This window comes from Ictidomys tridecemlineatus, chromosome 8 (genome assembly GCF_052094955.1).
Source record: "Ictidomys tridecemlineatus isolate mIctTri1 chromosome 8, mIctTri1.hap1, whole genome shotgun sequence".
In the NCBI taxonomy this organism is placed as follows: domain Eukaryota; kingdom Metazoa; phylum Chordata; class Mammalia; order Rodentia; family Sciuridae; genus Ictidomys; species Ictidomys tridecemlineatus.
In genome coordinates, this window is record NC_135484.1 from 55,653,385 (window position 1) to 55,672,829 (window position 19,445).

General features: G+C 37.4%; 1 protein-coding gene across 3 annotated transcripts in view; it reads right to left on the reverse strand.

Moving 5' to 3' along the window:
- Sobp (sine oculis binding protein homolog) overlaps window positions 1-19,445 on the reverse strand; it is a 158,988-nt gene that overhangs the window by 124,479 nt on the left and 15,064 nt on the right. For all 3 annotated transcript variants that reach the window (XM_078019536.1, XM_078019534.1, XM_078019535.1), the window contains exon 3: window positions 18,850-19,041. In XM_078019536.1, coding sequence (XP_077875662.1) covers window positions 18,850-19,041 — 192 coding nt within the window. The remainder of the gene's footprint in view (window positions 1-18,849; window positions 19,042-19,445) is intronic.

The following is a 19,445-nucleotide window of genomic DNA, read 5'->3' on the forward strand; positions in this document are numbered from 1 at the left end:
TTGACAGGCATATGGAAGAATAGCATATAGGCAGGGGTTGCTGGGAAAGAGATGCAACAGGCAGATGCTTATGACAGTCTCAAGGGGGTGATGACTTTTTTTAAGTAAATGAGGTAATAGATGTTCAATGCCTTGCAAACCTAGGTTGCTACTATTTGAAAGGCAATGGGGTTGATTGCAGAGAGACAGAGACATTGTTAAACTACTAATATCACCCATTCTAGTCAGGGTATATGGGCAAAATGACACAAAGGATAGGAACATCCACTCTAATGAAGCTGCATAGTTGAAGTGAGGATCAAATGAAAGAAAGTATGTACTTTCTATATGTAAATGAGTTTCCTTAGAATGATGGACAATTAGAGCTGCAAGAAATGGTAAGTGTCAGCTACACACAATCTGGAGAGGCCTAGTGACCAGACATTCCTCTCTTTAATCCCCTCTCCTCCCATGGAGGACATCTGTAAAACCATGACCCTTGAATACAAGGAACAACCCAGTAACTGGTTAAATTTCACTAAGATTAAGAGTAAAACCATGAGAGTTAATAAAAGCCTCACTTACTGCTATTCTTTTAAAAACTTACTTAACTTGAATTAATAGTTGACAAGGTGTTGCCAAATATATCACTGCAGTGCCAGATATTCTGTAATTAATAGATGGGAATTCTTTGTAATTATTACATTAACCATCCACACATGGGTGGATCTTTCTAAGTGTCTGAGAAGTTTGCTCCTTTAAAAAGTATCAGAGTAGCAGCTAAAAACGTCTGCCACCTTGGTAACAGAACTGACGAAAATTCCCAAACAGAAGAGTCTGAATTAATAAAATTTTATTGCGCTTTTTTCTCATTAAAGGGACAGATACAATTAAATGATAGAGGCCCATGCAACTATATGAGTCTTTGTAATACCTAAAATATCCCTAGTTTTCTCTTGAAATTAGATTTGAAGGGATTTCAAGAATTTAAATAGTTCACACTCCTTTAAATAGACTAGTACTTAACCCTGAAATAAAATCTAATCTCTACACATAAACCAAAATTGGGTTCCAATAAGTCAAAGAAATGAGCACCTAAAATAATGGAAAAATGATAGAATTTAAAATTAATTTTCAATTTACTAATGGAACTCTTCTGGTCCATGTTTAATTATTTATCTGTGTGTTCTATGTAGATATAGATAGACAGAGATGGAAAGGGTGTGATTCCAGGAATAATTAAACATTTACACACAGGTCCCTGTGCTAGGCAACTGGTCAAGGATATTGGGTTGAATAGGATCACTTGCAAGAAAAAAGGTAGGAAAGTGTGGCTCCTCATGGGACAGGTAGAACGCAATGACAGACGTCCTGAGAGCTGCTGGAGAGTTAAAGCACATTTGAGTTGGTTCTTGAAGGACTTGCAGGGGGAGGAAATTCATGTGGAAAGGACACAGAAAGCTGCACTCTCCTGAGCCAGAGAGTGGCAAACAGCTCAGGGTAGGCAGGAGTCCTGAAAGGCATGCATTTGACCAAGACTTGTGTGAAGGGAATTTGGAGATTAGACCAGCGCTCATGGGCTTAAACAAGGAGCTCAGTGAATGTCACTTGGCTGTGGGGTGTGGGGCTCCTCTTTATTCCATACATAACAAGAAACTCCTGGGTGTTTCTCAATAACATCTGATGGGATCCCAGGTGTATTGAGAAATGTTACTCCGGCAGGATGGATCAGAATTCAGAAAGATTGGAATCCAGTTCCACATCTAGAAGTCTTAGCAAAATGAGAGCCGGGTCCACGTCTCATTTTCCCTTGTGTGTTCAGTGCCTCGCACACAACAGTACTCAAACCATGCTGAATGAATGAATAAGTGGACAGATAGATGAATGAATGCACAGGAGAAGGGAGGAAAAGGGATGAAGTCCTGAACACATAAGTGACAGTGGAAATGAACAGAGGACAGATTTAAAAGTGAAACTAAACAAAGACCAAAATGTGGGAATGTAGCTGACCCAGAAACAATTCGAATTATAGAAAGTTCATCTTCTTGTGTTTCTAGTTAAAGAAGACCAGAGAAAAGTCCAGTGAGTTCTTTGTGGAAATCAGAATCAAAACAAAATGAAGTTGCTTTACATCCAGTATCCCTTCCCCTCGTATCTTCCCAACACAAAAGTAAATAAGGAAAATAGACCATAAAGTCACCAAAAAAAAGTATAAATTGGGCATCTCTATTCTGTAAACCTGAATCCACAAAGCTCCAAGATCCAAAACTTCTTGAGGGCCAAGAGGATACCACAGTGAAAAATTCCTGATGGATCATAAAATGCAGGTACTGCATATATAAAATTCCATTCAGGCTATGAGCACAAGGTGTATATTAAACATAAATGAATTTCTTTTTTAGACTTGGGTTCCATCCCCAAGATATCCTCATACATACATGCAAATATTTCCAAATCTAAAATAACCAAAGCACTTTTGGTTCTGAGCATTTCCAATAAGGGACACTCAATCTGCAATTCTCTGTTGAATACCACACTTAACTGGGATTCTTTAACATGACACTACTAAGCACAGTGGCTCTGGCTGGGTCCCTGACATTGATTTGAATATTTCCCCATGAATGCGCTGATTTGCCAATGAAGGGGGTCCTTGTAAGTCTCTTTAACAACCTCGTCTCTGAATCTCAGCATCTGCTGTGGAGTCTATATTCTCATCCTAAAGAAGTTGAAGTAGGGGCTGGGGCTGGGGCTCAGTGGCAGAGCACTTGCCTAACATGTGTGAGGCACTGGGTTTGATCCTCAGCACCACCTTAAATAAATAAATAAAGGCATTCTGTCCATCTACAAGCACAAAAATAGATAAATAAGTAGGTAGATATTTAATAAATAAATTGGAGTAGGAAGGGGAAAAGGTAAAATTTCAGAGTAAGGAAAACTCAGAGACTTATATGCAACATTTCCCAAAGCACATTTCACACACACTCATCTCATGGGGTACTAACTGGGTGTTATTTTTAAAAAGGCATCCATGATTAAATATGTAGAATCCCCAAGGGTAAACAGAGTTCAACAATAGACTTTTTACTGCAGGACATTTTGGTTCCCCCAATGTATAATTAAGAATCTTTGAGAGGGACATCAATTGTGCTGTATTTCACAAATTTGACCATGGACATGTCTTTTCACAGAAGATTCCCGGGTCTGAACTTATGAGGAAGTCTCCCCGGGGCATGCTGCTCCACTGCCCTACATTAGCACTGAGGCATAAGCATTTCCATGTGGGTCATTAATTATCAGGAAGGTTTTTCCTCTTTTGCCCAGAATTGGCTCCTTAGTTGCCAGGAGCCTCCTTTGTCTGCACTGGGCCAGTGCTGGACATACTGACCAACACTTACAAGTCTGCCAGATTAACCAGAGACATCCATGGTCACAAAGTCCCATAGTGTCTGTTACATGCATCAAACCCAGAGCAGGCAAGCCTTTTCCTGTAAAATCCTAAAGAAAATGGCAGAAATCAACAATAAGGCAAAAGGAGAGTAATACTGCTCTTAACAGACTGAACGATTCCTATTCTCTGGGTGACTGCCGTAGACAGGGGCTAAGTAAAATCTTGTCTCTCATCCCTGAACCTTGAATCTGACCCTCTGAATAATCTAAGATGCTCTGGGACAATAATGCTGCAGTAGAGAGGCTCTCTACTGAACCTCTCTTCCCCCTATGGCTGGATGTACAGCATCCAGCCCATGATGTACGTGATTAGGGACGATGGAGTCAAGTCAAAAAGTGTGACCAGCAAGTTCGCTGCTGATAGAAAAGTTAATCTGAGCCTCTGGCATGCCTCAAGGGACACTATCTCCAAAGAAATACAAATGGTGGTATATTAGGACTAAAGCTGCTTTATATAAGCACCTAAAAGCAAGAAAAGCATTATTAAAAGAACCAAGACCAACTGACTGGACATTATTAACAAGATACTTATCTAATTTAGCTCATGGCTTCTATGTCCAAAGCCTCCCAGACATCTTAACAAGTTATGCCCAAAACTGCACTTGAACACACACCCCTCAGCCAGGCCCCTTTACCATGTTTCCCATCCACCCAGTTATTTGTTGGCAGAAAGCTTCATTCTTCTCCATCTCACCTTTCCCATTCTGTTCTCCCTAAATATTTTTATACTATACCCATTCGTTCATTCAATCAATATTCACCAAGTCTACTTATATGCCAGGCATAGATGTATTGCTCTCCATCCCAGTGAGGCCACCGAGACCTCCTGCTCATAGTACAAGTGGCCTCCTCACATTCCTATTCAGTTCATTCTCTTCACTCTGTCTCCAGGGAAATCTAAACATAAATCTGACCACTGCTCTCACCTGCTCAAGACCCCTTCAGTGGCATCCACAGCCCTCAAAATGAAGGTGGAACTCCTTGGCATGGTCTTAGCAGCCCCCATGACCAGGCCAGCAACTCAGCCCATTTACACTAAAGAACTCTGGCTTCTGGCCCTTTCTTAGGGCTCTTTCCATTTTGAGCCTATACACGTGGTGCTTCCTCACCCAGGACCCCAAAATCCTTTAACAATTCAGTCCTTTCTATTATATCTTAATCCTCATCCTAGGGGGGACCTTCCCTGATTCCAAACCTGGTCAGATCTCACAGCAGGTCAGATCTCACAGCAGTCTGGGGGTGATAATCTTCATTTGACTGAGGTGTGTTGATGATGTTGTTTTATGTCTATCTCTTCCACCAGACTGTGAGCCAGGTAAGACATGTCTACCTTGTTCACTAGAATGAAATGCTGACCTAGGGATTCAGCCTAAGAGGGGAAGAAAGCAGAATCCTGACAAGCCAAGGGTACCATCTTTGGTAATCACTCAGAACAAAGTTGGCTTAGAGGGAAATACCAGTGAAAAGCTTCAGAACAGAATGGGATCATTATTTCTACTTTTGTCAACCAAATTCACAAACTAAGTCTTCTCAATTTAATAGGAACTTTGAAAATTTAGTATTGGGAATGCCCCTAGAATAACCAGAAACACAGACATCCTCTAGCAAACAAAGGAAGGCACAGCTAACATTTCTCCTTGGAGACCTGGGGCAGGGTATCTTGAATGTATGATCCCAAATAGGTCATAATCCCAAAAAGAGCTTAGATAATGCCAAGAAAAGTTCTAAGCTGCCTTCAGGATCATAGGAGTATGTGATTTAGGATTGATAATTAGATGGTATTCCCACTTCAAAAGTGGGTTCTGGTCTGGTTTCAACTATTAATGCAACTAAATGACCTTGAGAAGGTCATTTAGTCTCTCTAGACCTCATTTTCTTTATCTGTAGAACAGAGCCTTTAACTAGATGTACTCATAGGCACCTTCTAAATAAAATTCTAGGATTCTAAATCTCTGAAAATAACAAGATCCATTTAAAGGAGTGCAGGCAAAGGGTATTCTTTTTCCTTTCCTCTTTCTTGAATCTCTGACCAAATTTCTTCACTTTTTTTCCTTCTATATGGTCACCACTGTTGTCCCTTACCCTTACTATAAGAAGCTGAGCAATTGCTTTGGATGATAGGACAATTTTAGAATGGTGCTTTCTGAGGACCACATATTTACACCACTAAAAAACTGGTACTCTTGTTTTCACTCTTTTATTATATATTTATGCTGAACTTTAAAGGGAAAAGATAAATATTCGTTTTCTAACTTTTCAAATATGTTCCATTAACTTCTTGTCTTTCTCTGTGGACTTCCATATTTTTATTCTGAATGTCCCAGAAATCAGAATCTGAGACAAAGACATATGTTGGTGGATTATTGAGCATATGATTCTGGGAAGTAGGAGAGAAAGACAAGCGGAATGAAGCTGGGGAGGAGGAAGAGATAGCATAAGCCTGTGTTATTGGGTTGGCCACTAAGGGAGGCTGGTGTTCAAACACACAGGTAATCATTGGAGTTTATGAAACGTACTTCAGAACTATTTCCCCAGGGGATAAGAGGTAGAATTTATTCATTGGGTCTCATCCCCCATTGATCTAGTCTGCTAATTCCCTTATACTTTCAGTTGGCACATGAGTGAATGATTGTCATGCATGGGATGTCCAAGCTGGCAAGTCAGAGAAATCCCCCATCAGGGAACTAGAGACTATGTCACAGGCATAAGGCAGGATACTTTCAAAAGGCACATGCCCAAGCTGGTCAAAGTACACCAGCAATCCCATAGCCAAGAGGATTCAGAGTGGTGCACACAGGTGTCCCTACACAAGGCTGCCACCACTGTAGAATAGTCTTTCAAGTGCAGTACTACTGACATTTCAGCCGGATCATTTGTTGTGCGTTGTCCTGTGCATCAGAAGATGTTCAGCAGCATTGCTGGCCTCTATCCACATTCCCTCTCCCAGCTGTAACAACCAAAAATGTCTCCAGATATTCCCACCTGTTCCCCAGGGGGACCAAGTTACCCACTGATAAGAACCATGAGTGTAGAAATATTGTGAATTCTACTTTTGTCCTTCACCCATTCTCCTTAATATGTCTCCATTTTGCACCATATCAAAAGTCACACTCAAGTAGACCACATGGGGGATATTTATGCCTTATGCCTATATTTTAATTTTTAGGCTTCACCATGATTCATTTGCATTTAGCTAGATAATTCCTTCATAATAAAGAATGATGGGATTTTAAATACTCTACATGATTTGAGATAGTCAAGAACAGGGTAGATGTAGGACTAAAATGTCAAAATTACATTATTGGACTTAATTGCTAAATTTTTAAAAAGTTAAAATTCTTTTTAACCATGAAAACCCAGATATCTAAGCAGGATTCTTAACATTTTATGAGACAAGGATCATTTTGAGAAAAAGGGACAAGGTTTCCCTAACTTATGCATAAATGATATGCACACAATTTCATATTCCACTTCAAGGCCCACATTTGCCCACCTAAACCCATCTGAGGAACCCCTAAGAGTCCATCTTAACTATTACTGATGAATGTTTGAGTTGTCTCCAGTTTTTAGTTATTATGCTTAATGGCTTCTATAAAGATTCTTCCTCTGTCTCACAAATTCACATATTTATTTCAAGTACAAATCTAAGATGCAATTATCAGATGCTGAGATATATGTTAAGTTCAGATTAATAGATATTGCCAATAAGCTTTCAAGAGTACTTATATTAGGGGCTGGGGTTGTAGCTCAGTGGTAGAGCACTTGCCTAGCCCATGTGAGGCATTGGGTTCTATCCTCAGCACCACATAAAAAAAATAAAATAAGGTTATAAAATATATTTGAAAGAAATACTTATATTAATTTAGCTATGCATGAGAGTTCAGTTGTTCCATATCTTCCTGAGCACTTGGTAATGTTAGCCTTTCTCATTTTAGCCATTCTAATGTGTGTGATCTGTTATCTCATTGATCTTAAATTTTATATCCCTGATGATTAGTGAAATTGAGCAACTTTTAACATATTTATTAATCACTTGGACACTTTCTTTGGTGCAGTACCTATTTATGTTTTTTTGCTTATTTTTCTATTGGATGGTTTTCGTTTTTATTTATAATGGTTATTTTTCGTTTGTTCATTTGTTTTTTGGTCTAGGGATCAAACTCAGGGATGCTTTAGCACTGAGCTACATCCCCTCAGCCCGTTTTGTTTTTTATTTTGAGACAGAGTCTTGCTAAATTGCTGAAGCTGGCCTTAAATTTATAATCTACCTGTCTTGGCCTCACCTGTAGCTGGGATTACAGATGTGTGCCACTGCACTGAATTTATAAGAATTCTTTATATATGTTTAAATGAGCCTTGTATTGAGATATTATAAACATAATAAACATCATCTCCTATTCAATGACTTGCCATTTTATTCTTTAAAAAGATATTCTGTAAACAGAAATACTTCATTCTATAAAGAGAAACATTTCATTTTAATATAGTTTATCTAATCAACATTTTCCTCTATGATGTGTGGTTTTTTGTGCATAGTTTAAGGATACTGGCCTATCCTAACTACATAAATATTCTCCTAAGCTCTTTCTAGAAACTCTTTGTTTTACTTGCCACATTAAGAATAACAATCCTGGCTGAGAAGAATGGCACATGCCTGTAACCCCAGCTACTTGGGAAGCTGAGGCAGGAGGATCACAAATTCAAGAACAAATTCTGAACAATCGCTGTCTTAAAATTAAAAATACAGCTGGGTGCCGTGGCACACACCTGTCATCCCAGCATCTTGGGAGGTTGAGGCAGGAGGATTGTGAGTTCAAAGCCAGCCTCTGCAAAAGCAAGGTGCTACACAACTCAATGAGACCATGTCTCTAAATTAAATACAAAATGGGACTGGGGATATGGCTCAGTGGTCAAGTGCTCCTGTGTCCAATTGCAGGTAACCCCTCCCCCCCAAAAAATTAAAATACAAAAAAGGGCTGGGAATGTACAGCTTTATGGTAGAATACCTCTGGATTCAATTCCCATTACGGCAAAAACAAAACAAAACAAAAAACAATAATCTGTCTAAAATTTATTTTTGTGAATGGTATGAGGTAAAGAAACACATTTTTTTCTATGAGCACATTTATTGGAAAGATTATCCTTTATGTGGATGCTGACACACAATGTGGGGGAGGGGGGCTGGATGTTCACTGGAGTCAACAAAGGGGAATGAAGGGAGAGGAGGGAGAATGAGAATAGGAAAGACAGTACAATGATGGGACATAACTTTCCTGTGTTCATATATGAACGCACGACCAGTGAAACTCCACATCACATACAAGTGCAAGAACGGGATCCTAATTAGAATAAGTTATACTCCACATATGTACAATATGTCAAAGTACACTCCACTGTCATGTATATCTAAAAAGAGCAAATTAAAATATAGTATGTGTAATAAAGTATCTGAAAGCTTAAAAAACAGGAATAAGTATGATAAAAATATAAAATCATATTTTCATTATTAAAAAAAGGATTACCCTTTCCCCACTGCTCTACAGTGTCACCTTTACTATCATCTACTGAATCTTTATGTTCCCCAAATTCCTCTGTTGAAGCCCTAATTCTCAATGTGATGGTACTTGGAAATGGAGCCTTTGAGGAGCAATGACTGTTGGATAAGGACTTGAGGGTGGGTCACTCATGATGGGATTGGTGTCTTTATAAGCAGAGACACTAGAAAGCCTACTGCCTGTCAACTTCAAGAGGTAAGAGCAAGAAAGCAGTCATCTGCAACTGAAGGCAAGAACCCTCACCAGACACCAACCCTGGTGGCACCTAATCTTGACTTCTAGTCTCCAGAAATACTAGAAAGTAAACTTGAATTGTTTAAACCACCCAATCTATGAAATTTTATTATGGCTACCTAAACTCTCTTAAACCTTTGGTATAAATCAAAGATTGGATTATATTTGCTTCTGGACACTGTCGCATTGATTTATGTGTATATCTTTGCATTTTTACTTCATCATTTTAATTATTATAACCTCATAATAAGCCTTGAGCCCTAGTCATATAAGTCTTCCAATTTTTTTTCTCTTCAAGATTGTCTTGGATATTATTGCCCCTTTGCATCTCCATGCAAATTTTAGAAACAATCTTTTAATTTCCACAAAATTGAATGGCAGGATTCTTGTCAGAATTAAATGAAATACATAGATTAATTTAGGAAGAATATGCCTCTTTACAATATTTAGTCCCTGATCCATAAACATGATATGTTCCTCCACTGATTTATGTCTTCTTTAATTTTTCTGAGCAATGTTTAGTTTTTGATGAAATAAGCTTTCACATATTTTCTTAGATTTCCTGAGTATTTTAAGGTTTAACGCTATTTTAAGTAATATTTTCAAGTTTTGCTTGTTTTCTGGGTTTTTGTTTGTTTGTTTGGTACCAGGGAGTAAACCCAGGGGCACTGAACCACTAAGACATCTCCCCAACTCTTTTTATTTTTTATTTTGAGACAGGGCCTTGCTAAATTGCTGAGGTTGACATGGAATTTGTGATCTTCCTTCCTAAGCCTCTGGAGCCACTGAGATTACAGGCATGTGCCATAAGCTTTGTTTTTTTATTGTTTTGTGGTTAGTATATAGACTTATAATTAATTTGAGAGTATCGATTTATGTTAAAAAATCTTGATAAATATACTAATTAATTATAATAGTTTACCTATAGATTAAGTTGGATATCTACTCAAAATGGCATTCTACCTTTCAAAACTCTTTAAAATGTAATAATTACCTTATTATATTTTTCTGTGAATTCCAGTACAAAATTGAATAGAAAGGTGATAGAAGTTATCTTTCTCTTGTTCTTGACCTTGATGAGAAGACTTTGAATATTTCCTCATAATTCCTCATTAGACATGTCTGTTGTGGGTGTTTTGTGGATCTCTTGTCAGATTAAGGAAGTTTTAGTCTACTCCCACTTTTCCAAGAGTTTTTATTATTTATTATGTTTTATCAAATTATATTTATGTATCTACTAAGATTGTATAAGACATTTCTTTATTCTGTTAATTTGGCTAATTATATTGACTAATTTTTCAAGTTTAAACCAAACCAACCTTGCATTCCTAGAAAAAAATAATCCAAATTAAATATGATTTATTATCCTTTTGCATATAACTTGGCTTAGTTTGCTATAATTTTGTTCAAGATTTTTGCATCAATGTTCATGATGAACAGAAGTTTTCAATTTTAATGTAACTCAATTACATTAAATTATAACTTTCCTTACTTAAAATGCCCTTGGCACATACTGCGATCAATGTTGTGCCAGGATTATAAAATGAGTGAAAGTATTTCTTCTTTTTCTATTCCCTAAGAGAGTTTCTCCAAGTTCAGTTTTATTTTTTCCTTAAATGTTTCATAGAATTTACCATCGAAGCCATCTAGGTCTAGAATATTCTTCATGAAAATAACTTAATTATTTGATTTCTTTAATAGATGTTGGGCTACTTATGTTTCTGTTTCTTCTTGTGCCTGATTTGGTAAGCTAAATATAATATAACTTCTCTTTTACAGAAATTCTAGGATTTACTTCCAACGATCACTGCCTCTGTGTAACATCAAAATGATTAGGTCTATCATGAACTGAATTTAATTTCCATGCATGTCTGAGTTTGTTAGGATGAATCAACTACTAAGTATAACCATAAAAATCTAATTTAAAAATAATAATACTAAATAATTATGTTTAATAGCATATGGATGATAATAGTCTTTATTTAGTTGCATTTCATATTTCTAGCACTTTTCATATTTAAAATTAGGTCTATTATTTCAACTCACTCATTCAGAGTAAATATATTAACAATCATTGAAAGTTGTCCTAAATGGCATAAATCTCCCACCAGACTTTTGACTGCTATACTTATACTCATAGATGAGTTTGCTTTAAATTTGTTCGATCAACTAAGAACTATATATTAAGGCATATTAAAATATCCCTTGCAGATAATAAAATCAGGTGAATGATTAACTATACAAGTCACAAAATTAGGATCTTATAAATGTAGGAAAATTACAAGTCACCTAAGGTAATCACATCATTTGCAGATGAGGAACTAAGGATCAGAGAGGGTAAGTGACTTGTTCAAGATTAGATAGGTAATAAATAAATGGCAGAGCTGGCATTAATTACACTGGCTTCCTGGTTATTGCTCTGACAGTCTTTCTACCATCCCATGCTACCAACCAAATTATACATTTCTTCTAGTATTAAGAATGATCAAACATACAAAAATTGCCTGACTTTTTTTAAAGAACTTTGTATTTAAAAAAGAAAGAAAGAAAGAAAGAAAGCAGAACCCATATCATAACTACCTAACACGTTAATGTTTCAATTGGGGCCTTTTATTATTATTATTACTTTGAATTTCAAATGACTATCTTTCTAGTCTATATTGTTTCAGGTACCCATTTTTTTTTCAACTGTATAAATATATCAGTTCTTGATTATCTGAATTTCTGGCAACTTACCCTTTTTTTGTACCAGGGATTAATCTCAGATACACTTAACCACTGAACCACATCCCCAGCCCTTTTTATTTTCTATTTTGAGACAGGGTCTCACAAAGTTGCTTAGGGCCTCCCAAAAGTTTTTGAGGCTGGCTTTGAACTTGTGATCTTCCAGCCTCAGCCTCCTGAGTTGCTAGGATTACAGGTGTGCTCCACCACATCCAGTTACACTACTTTTAACAGTCCTTATACTTCCACATTGCACTCTCCAAATACAGATACAATTATACCATACATTCTAAAATGAAACTGTAATGATGTTTTGATTATATGCCAGTTATACTGAAAGTTCTTAGTAGTCGGGGATAATAATATATATTTGTATTATTTGTCTAGTACAATGTAAGGAACATTTAATAAATATTTAATGAACTAAAATACTGATGTAGTGTTTTGGATAACCTAGTGGTTATGAATATGAGAAATAATGCGTAGTTCAAATATCAACTCTGCCACTTATAACTTATGTGACCTCAGGCATGTTGCTCAACTTCTCTGTGTCTCAGTTTACTCATCCTCATAAATTCATTGTGAAAATTAAATGATATAATCTATTAGAACATCGCCTAGCCCATAAGAATTATTCAGAAATTATTAACTATGATGAGATTATATCACGTTATTAACTGCTCCTATTCCTGCCATTCATCATAATTCTTCCTATCCCTATCCTAAGTGACTTAGGAAACTGAGAGTTCAGTGAATCTCTTTTTTATTTTTTGAGAAATATATCTGGTACATAAATAGTAAGTCATCCAAATCCCATTAACTCTAGGTAATTTTATTTAATAATCATATTTTAAGAGTTGGACAAATAAATAAAACGCCAAAGCAATTTTGATTAAATCCTGTTTTCTCAATGGCTATTTGGAATACATCATTCATATGCAAGCCCCAAGAATATTGAATAACAGATAAAATAAATAATGACCATAATGCAAACCACATTCTGATTCCCACTTTCCTGCAAGTAACAACTCCATGTAAGAGTTGTAAGAGCCAAAAAGTAACATGCTTATTAACTGTGGGTTACTCAGCTATATACATAGAGCTTAGCAGATCACGCGGGTGTTTCCATATTCTCAGTTAAGCTAATTGTTCCTTGGAGTCCAGTTCTTATAACCTCTTAGGAATTTCAAGATTTGCCTGAAAAAATAGATCATATTTCCATGACTATGCCTGAACACAAATTGGGAAAGATCACTGAATGCAAACCATCCTGGAGAACAGGAAACGGTCATTGTTTTCAAAGACAGGCCAGACGTTCCTGCACACAGGAAATCAAGCTGGCCTTAGGAGACTGAGCTTATCTTCTTACACATGAACCTGGGCATAAACCTGGGCACATAATGTGGACGGGCTCCCCCTTTTCCCTCACCCTTGGGCACATGGCGAGGAATACAAATATGGGCACTTATCATTGGAGGCAAAAGACATTTTATTCAAAACTGCCACACGAATGCATCAAGAAAAGTATATTCCGTCCTTTTTTCGCATTCCATCTCATTTTTAAAGTATTCAGGGATTTACCAGGGATTCTGGACTCAGAACAAGCGAGTTGTAAGCCTGTGGGAAAACCTGTCAAAAGATTCGAATCTACAATGTTGTTTCCTAGATACACAGTATTGTCTGCAGCAGTGAAGCTTCACCTCAATATATATATATATATATATATATATATATATATATATAGAGAGAGAGAGAGAGAGAGAGAGAGAGAGAGAGAGAGGGAGAGAGAGAGAGAAAGAGGGAGAGAGAGAGAGGGAGAGAGAGAGAGAGAGAGAGCTTCATTTCATCTTTTCTTGTGAACAAAAATAATTACACAAATAATTTCATTGATTTTTTTTTTTAATTCTTGGGAGTAGAATGTCATCATGGTACAAGTCTGAAATGAGGAGGAAAAAAACTCCTGGTTTTGGCTCCAATTGGGCTACAGTTGACCCTGGTTGCTCTGACCAGAGGTTGATAAGATGGGGAGACCCAAATCTGCCTAACTACTGCAGATAACAGATGTGTGTCCATGGAGCCAAGTGCTGTTTCTCTTGTAAAGAAGTAAAGACCATTATAAGGTCTTTGTAAATGATTTTTTTTTTTCAGGAATCCCTTCTGAAGCCAGATGTAGTGGTGCACATAATCCCAGTGGCTTAGAAGGCTGAGGCAGGAGGATCATGAATACAAAGCCAGCCTCAGCAATTTAGGTGCTAAGCAACTCAGTGAGATCCTGTCAATAAAAACAAAAAAGGGCTGGGGATGTGGTGCAGTGGTTGAGTGCCCCCGAGTTCAATCATTGGTACCAAAAAAAAAAAAAAAACTCCCTTCTAAATGCTTTACTTCAATGGTCCAGCCTCAGGGGAATAGGGCAGGGACCAGGTTTTAGTGGAGACTCACTACAGCACAGTTATTGCCATCCATTCCAAAAGCCCTTTCCTGGCACAGTCCTCTTTGAATCAAATCCCAAAGGACTGGGACCATATTAAAACTTTTAACATGAGAAGAATTACAGCAAGGTGACAATGCAATTAACCTGAGTAATCTTTCAAAACTCACTGATAATATATAATTTTTGCTACTTTAGACTCCATTCATGATGTGATTTTTTTTAATTAGTAAAGAAGGAGGTTTTCAGATCTGTTCAAACTAAAAGAATAAAGGCATGTTTGCATAAAAAGAAAGAATTGGTCAATGCTTTTCATTGTTTTTCGTATTCTTACAACAGTTTTTCAAATGGCTGCTCTGCAGCTTTATTCTGCTCACTTCTCAGACTCTGTAGAAAAGTCTGTGATTACTATTTAAGGATCCTGGTGATTCCCTTCACTGCATAGGGGGAAAAAAGGCAAAATCAGGGCTATTATCCTGTGTTTATAACAAGTCTATCACCATAGTAACACCTGCATGTCACAAACAGTACATCAAGGACCAAAGGCTGTCTCTGAGAGGGAAGGGCAATTAGCCTCAAAGATGGACACACACATGTGAGGTCAAAGAAGGGTCAATGCCGTGATAATCACCAAGACACAGGGTGCTCCCCTTCTCCAGAGGAAAGAGGGTGGGCCAGAAGAACAGTTCCCCAGGCCCAGAAGCAAGCTACACCCACACTTCTGTACACAGCTGTGCAAAAGGAGTGGAAATCCAAGCAAATGTGGTCTCACTGTGTTCCCAATCATGAGTATTCCACTGGGCTCTCTGGCTGCCAAGACATGGAGGGGTTCCAGTGGTAAGCCTGCCCAAGTGCATGAAACACACTCTAGCAAGGGAACCAGTGCCTGGCTAGATGGAGCCCTCTGGTACCTGGGAAGAGAAGTAATTCCCTCTTGGTGGCAAGCACTTAAAAACCCAAGCTAGGTTCTATCCCCACCAGGCCATCTGGTTCAAAGACCCACAGATTCTTAGGGTTAAAGAAGTCTAGGTTCTCAGGGTAAGATCAACTCTCCCAAAAGATAGGCACTTTTAAAAAATACCCTTTTGCAGGAAAAAGCTGTATATCCTGCCACTGGAGGATATGAAAGTAGAATATTAATGAGCATTATTATTCTGATAGTCTAGGGAAGCTTTATAAAAGTATTCTGAAAATGCAACCTTATATTAAAAAAAAAATAGTGGAATCCATAGCAGTGGGGCACTCCTGTAATCTCAGCTACTCAGAAGGCTGAGGCAGGAGGTTCGCAAGTTCCAGACTAGTCTCAGCCTCGAACTTAGTAATCTTAGCTCAAGTGCATAGAAGTCACCTTACCTTGAGGAAGCTACTTAACCTATCTGAGCGTCAGTTCTATTTAATGATATCTAACATGCAATTTCCTGGAGTTATTGTAAAGACTGAACTGAATAAAGAATGTAAATGAGTTTCATAAACTCTAAAGGATTTAACATAAATGTAAAGTATTATTAGCTTACAGTACAAAAGGAATCATTTGAAACATAACATAGGAATCCAAAGCATACATACAATCCTCATCTTCTCTATCCTGAGATGGACACTAGCATGACACAGTCATTGCTAAATTGTTCAGGGTCTGATTAGCAGAAGACCATTAGCTGCTGGCTATTGTACCCTTTATCAGTAACCTTCAGGAATGTCTTTGGTTAACATGACAGGGAGGGGGACCTCGACTCAATTACCTTGAATAACAACTCTGGTAAAAGTTTTAGTAAAGGAAGAGTTGAAATAATCAACCAGGTGGAAGTTTCTGTATAATTTATGAACTTGAATGACTTAATTAAGAGCAATGGAATCCTTGCTTTATATCAAGAAAGCTGTGGTTATGCTCAGACAGGTTGGGGATAATCCAGATAAAATACTCATATTCTCTCAGTGAACCACTTGTCTTACATACATGCAGTAAGATTTGTATATCAGTCACTTATTCAACAAATATTGGTATGCTAGGGCTTACTGTATACCCTTAAGACCACTATTTTCCTGCCCTTTTTGCTGAACCCTCCTTAAAATATTACACAGCACACCTTGTCAAGCCCACAGCCAGGTTCTGAAACCCTATTCATCTTCTTGTTATCGTGAGACTTGGCTAATCTCACCCTAGCACAAGCATCAGCAAATTATAGCCCCTGGGTCAAACCCAGCCCACTGTCCTTTTGGTAAATAAAATTTTAAGGGAACACAGCCATATGCACTGGTTTATATATTATCTATGGCCACCTTCCTGCTACAACAGTGGAATCTAAAGTGATAGAGGTGACATGGCCCACAAACCCTAAAGTACTATCTGGCCCTTTACAGAAAATGTTTGGTGACCCCTGCCCTAGATGGCATGACTAAAAACATAATTCGTTTCTCTGGTAAGTTTCAGTTTAGAAACAAACACAGTAAGCTCCTAGAAAGCATAGAACATTCCTGTTTCTTTGTCTTGTCTTGTAGAACCCTCAACCTTATAGAACAGAGTCAAGGTTAGAGCAGTTACAAAAAAAATTAAACATGTCCTTCCCTACTTTCTGTTTTCCACAGATGAGTGCCTTGGCGTTCCATGGTAGACAGCATAAAACCACTGGTGTTCGGTTACTCTGGTCTCTAATTCCTCAGAGTTCCTATGTCTAAGACTTCCAAGGCTCAATTTTTGGCCTCTATCCCTTTGCATATTTATTTCCTGATCTGATGTGGAATTAGAGTTAAATAGGAGCTGTGTGCTTGAATTCCACGTGGCTGGCTCAGCAGGAAACTCCAGGGCAGGTTTTTTGGCATGCTGAATTCATGTTAGCCTCAGCTATGCTAATTTCTAAAGCTGTTTGCTTTGCGCAAATAAATCTTAGAGATGAATTTGCATTTGGATGCACACCTTTTTATGCACAAATTATGTGCATGATAACTCTAGGGCAGAATAAGGACTGAAAAAATAGAAAGGTATGGTGTTTACATTTCTACAACAACTCCATGAGGTAAGACTGTGCCCCACCCACCCCTTTTACAGATGGGAAAACTGAAAAGAGGAAACCTTACTTAACTTGCCCACATTAACAAAGTAGGCTATTGACAAAGCCTAGAATGAAAATCAAACTTTCTGATTGGAAGCTCATAGTCTTGTCACTTAGTCACACTACTTTATTGATACACTCAACAACATCACCTCTCACCTAAGCCATGGAACATATATCCAAACATGAATGCTATAATTACAAAATAAGTTGCTCTCCCCCACCCCCAGTTGACCTTCGCAAAATATGACTTTGGTCCTTGGGAGAGAAATTAGGACTAAAAATCACAACCAACCCATCAAAGGAAACAGAAACACTAAGGCAACTTTATATGATATGCCAATTATATTAGTCATGAGATAAACACAATTATAAATGATTTTAACAAGTAAATGGATTTTAATGACATATCTAAGGACATCAGTATGAAAGGACACTTTTACTGCTAAAATGTAGTAGACCAACAAGAGAATGTGGCTCTAACCATGAAAGAAAATGAAAAATGTGAGCAACACTTAGAAAACAATGTAAATACATCCATAACATAAGCCTGGGAACTTAAATCTACCAATTTCCTGTTTATGGAAACATAACCAAACACCTAGCTTCCCTAATAAAAAATACAAGCATTAGCTTTATTTTTATTACAATAAATGCTATTATTGTAATTCAGTATTTATCATTCTTCAATCTAATACACAGAAAAACTAACTAGTGTCACAATTAAGCATACTAGCATAATTCCAACATTTTATAGCAAGCCAGATACAATATTATTTAACTTTTTTCTCTGTGTGAAACATATCAGTAGCCAAGCTTGCAATATCATAAAGCTCAGCTCATTGCCATCCAGATCTAATACACTGCCATCCAATTTTCTGGAAATATAAAAGAACTGATTACATTTTCATGCAAGTGAAATTCAGATCTCCATCTTTTTTAAGCTCTCAAAGACAGCTTTCCAGGAATTAGAAAGAACTCTGTGGAGACAGTGCATAATCTAGCTAGGTTCTTGAATGGATTTAGACGAAGGCATATTGAGGGACATGCCTGCCACATGTCCTTTTACAAAACTACCCCTTTCTTCAGAAACTCGAGAAAACCAGACTTTCCCTACGTATTACCTAGTTCAAAATTGCTTTTTTTCTTGCTAATCAGTCATTGTATTTCTCTTATTTTAAAAAACATTTAAACTTTTTTTTTAAATAAGTGAATTCAGAGAAGGAAAATAATTATTTTGTAGTTGGTGGTAAAACCTAAGCAGTAGTAGGGGACTTTTCCTGAGGTAGCAATAAAATACTTTAAATGAGACATGCACTAACATTTCCCATCTACAAAGTTGCTAAAACAGTCTTCAAGTTCATTTGAGCACTTAAGAGTTATTTATATTACAGTTATGTGAATGGTTATCATTGGAAACTCCAGTAATGCTTACCTGCTGGTGGCTTTATGAAAGGTGGAGGAATTAAAGGTACAATAATGGGCACATTGCCATGATCCTTTGACCCTGCAGGTGAGTCACTGACACTGAGTCCATTTCCAGTGGCAAGCCCTGAATAGCCTGTGCTTATATTGTATGGTGAAATAACACTGTCCTCGGGTAATTTTGGTTTTGGCAAAGAATTTTCTGTAAAAGAAAAAAACGATATTCAATATGACAAAAGAACTTATTCAGCAGACTTAAATTTTCCCTTATTTCCTCGAGTAAAATGGTCATGTAACAAAACAAGTTTTTCCTTGCAAACCTTTAAAGAATTTACCAGAACTCCACAGTCCATCCTGGAGCTTTTTAGTCTTGTTACCATAAATTTCCAATGGGCTCCTTTATAATTTGCTCCACTATGATAGCTAATATCCCAGTTGAATCATGGTGATGAATTTTAGCACTGTAAAATCCCATAGAAAATTGAGAGGCAATTAACCTTTTCCACATACAAAGTGACATATAGCAGGCAAGGCTCTCCGGCTACCAGAGGGAAAGCCTAAAGCAGCTTTGTGACTAGGTCCCACCCAACTGTAAACTTAAGACTA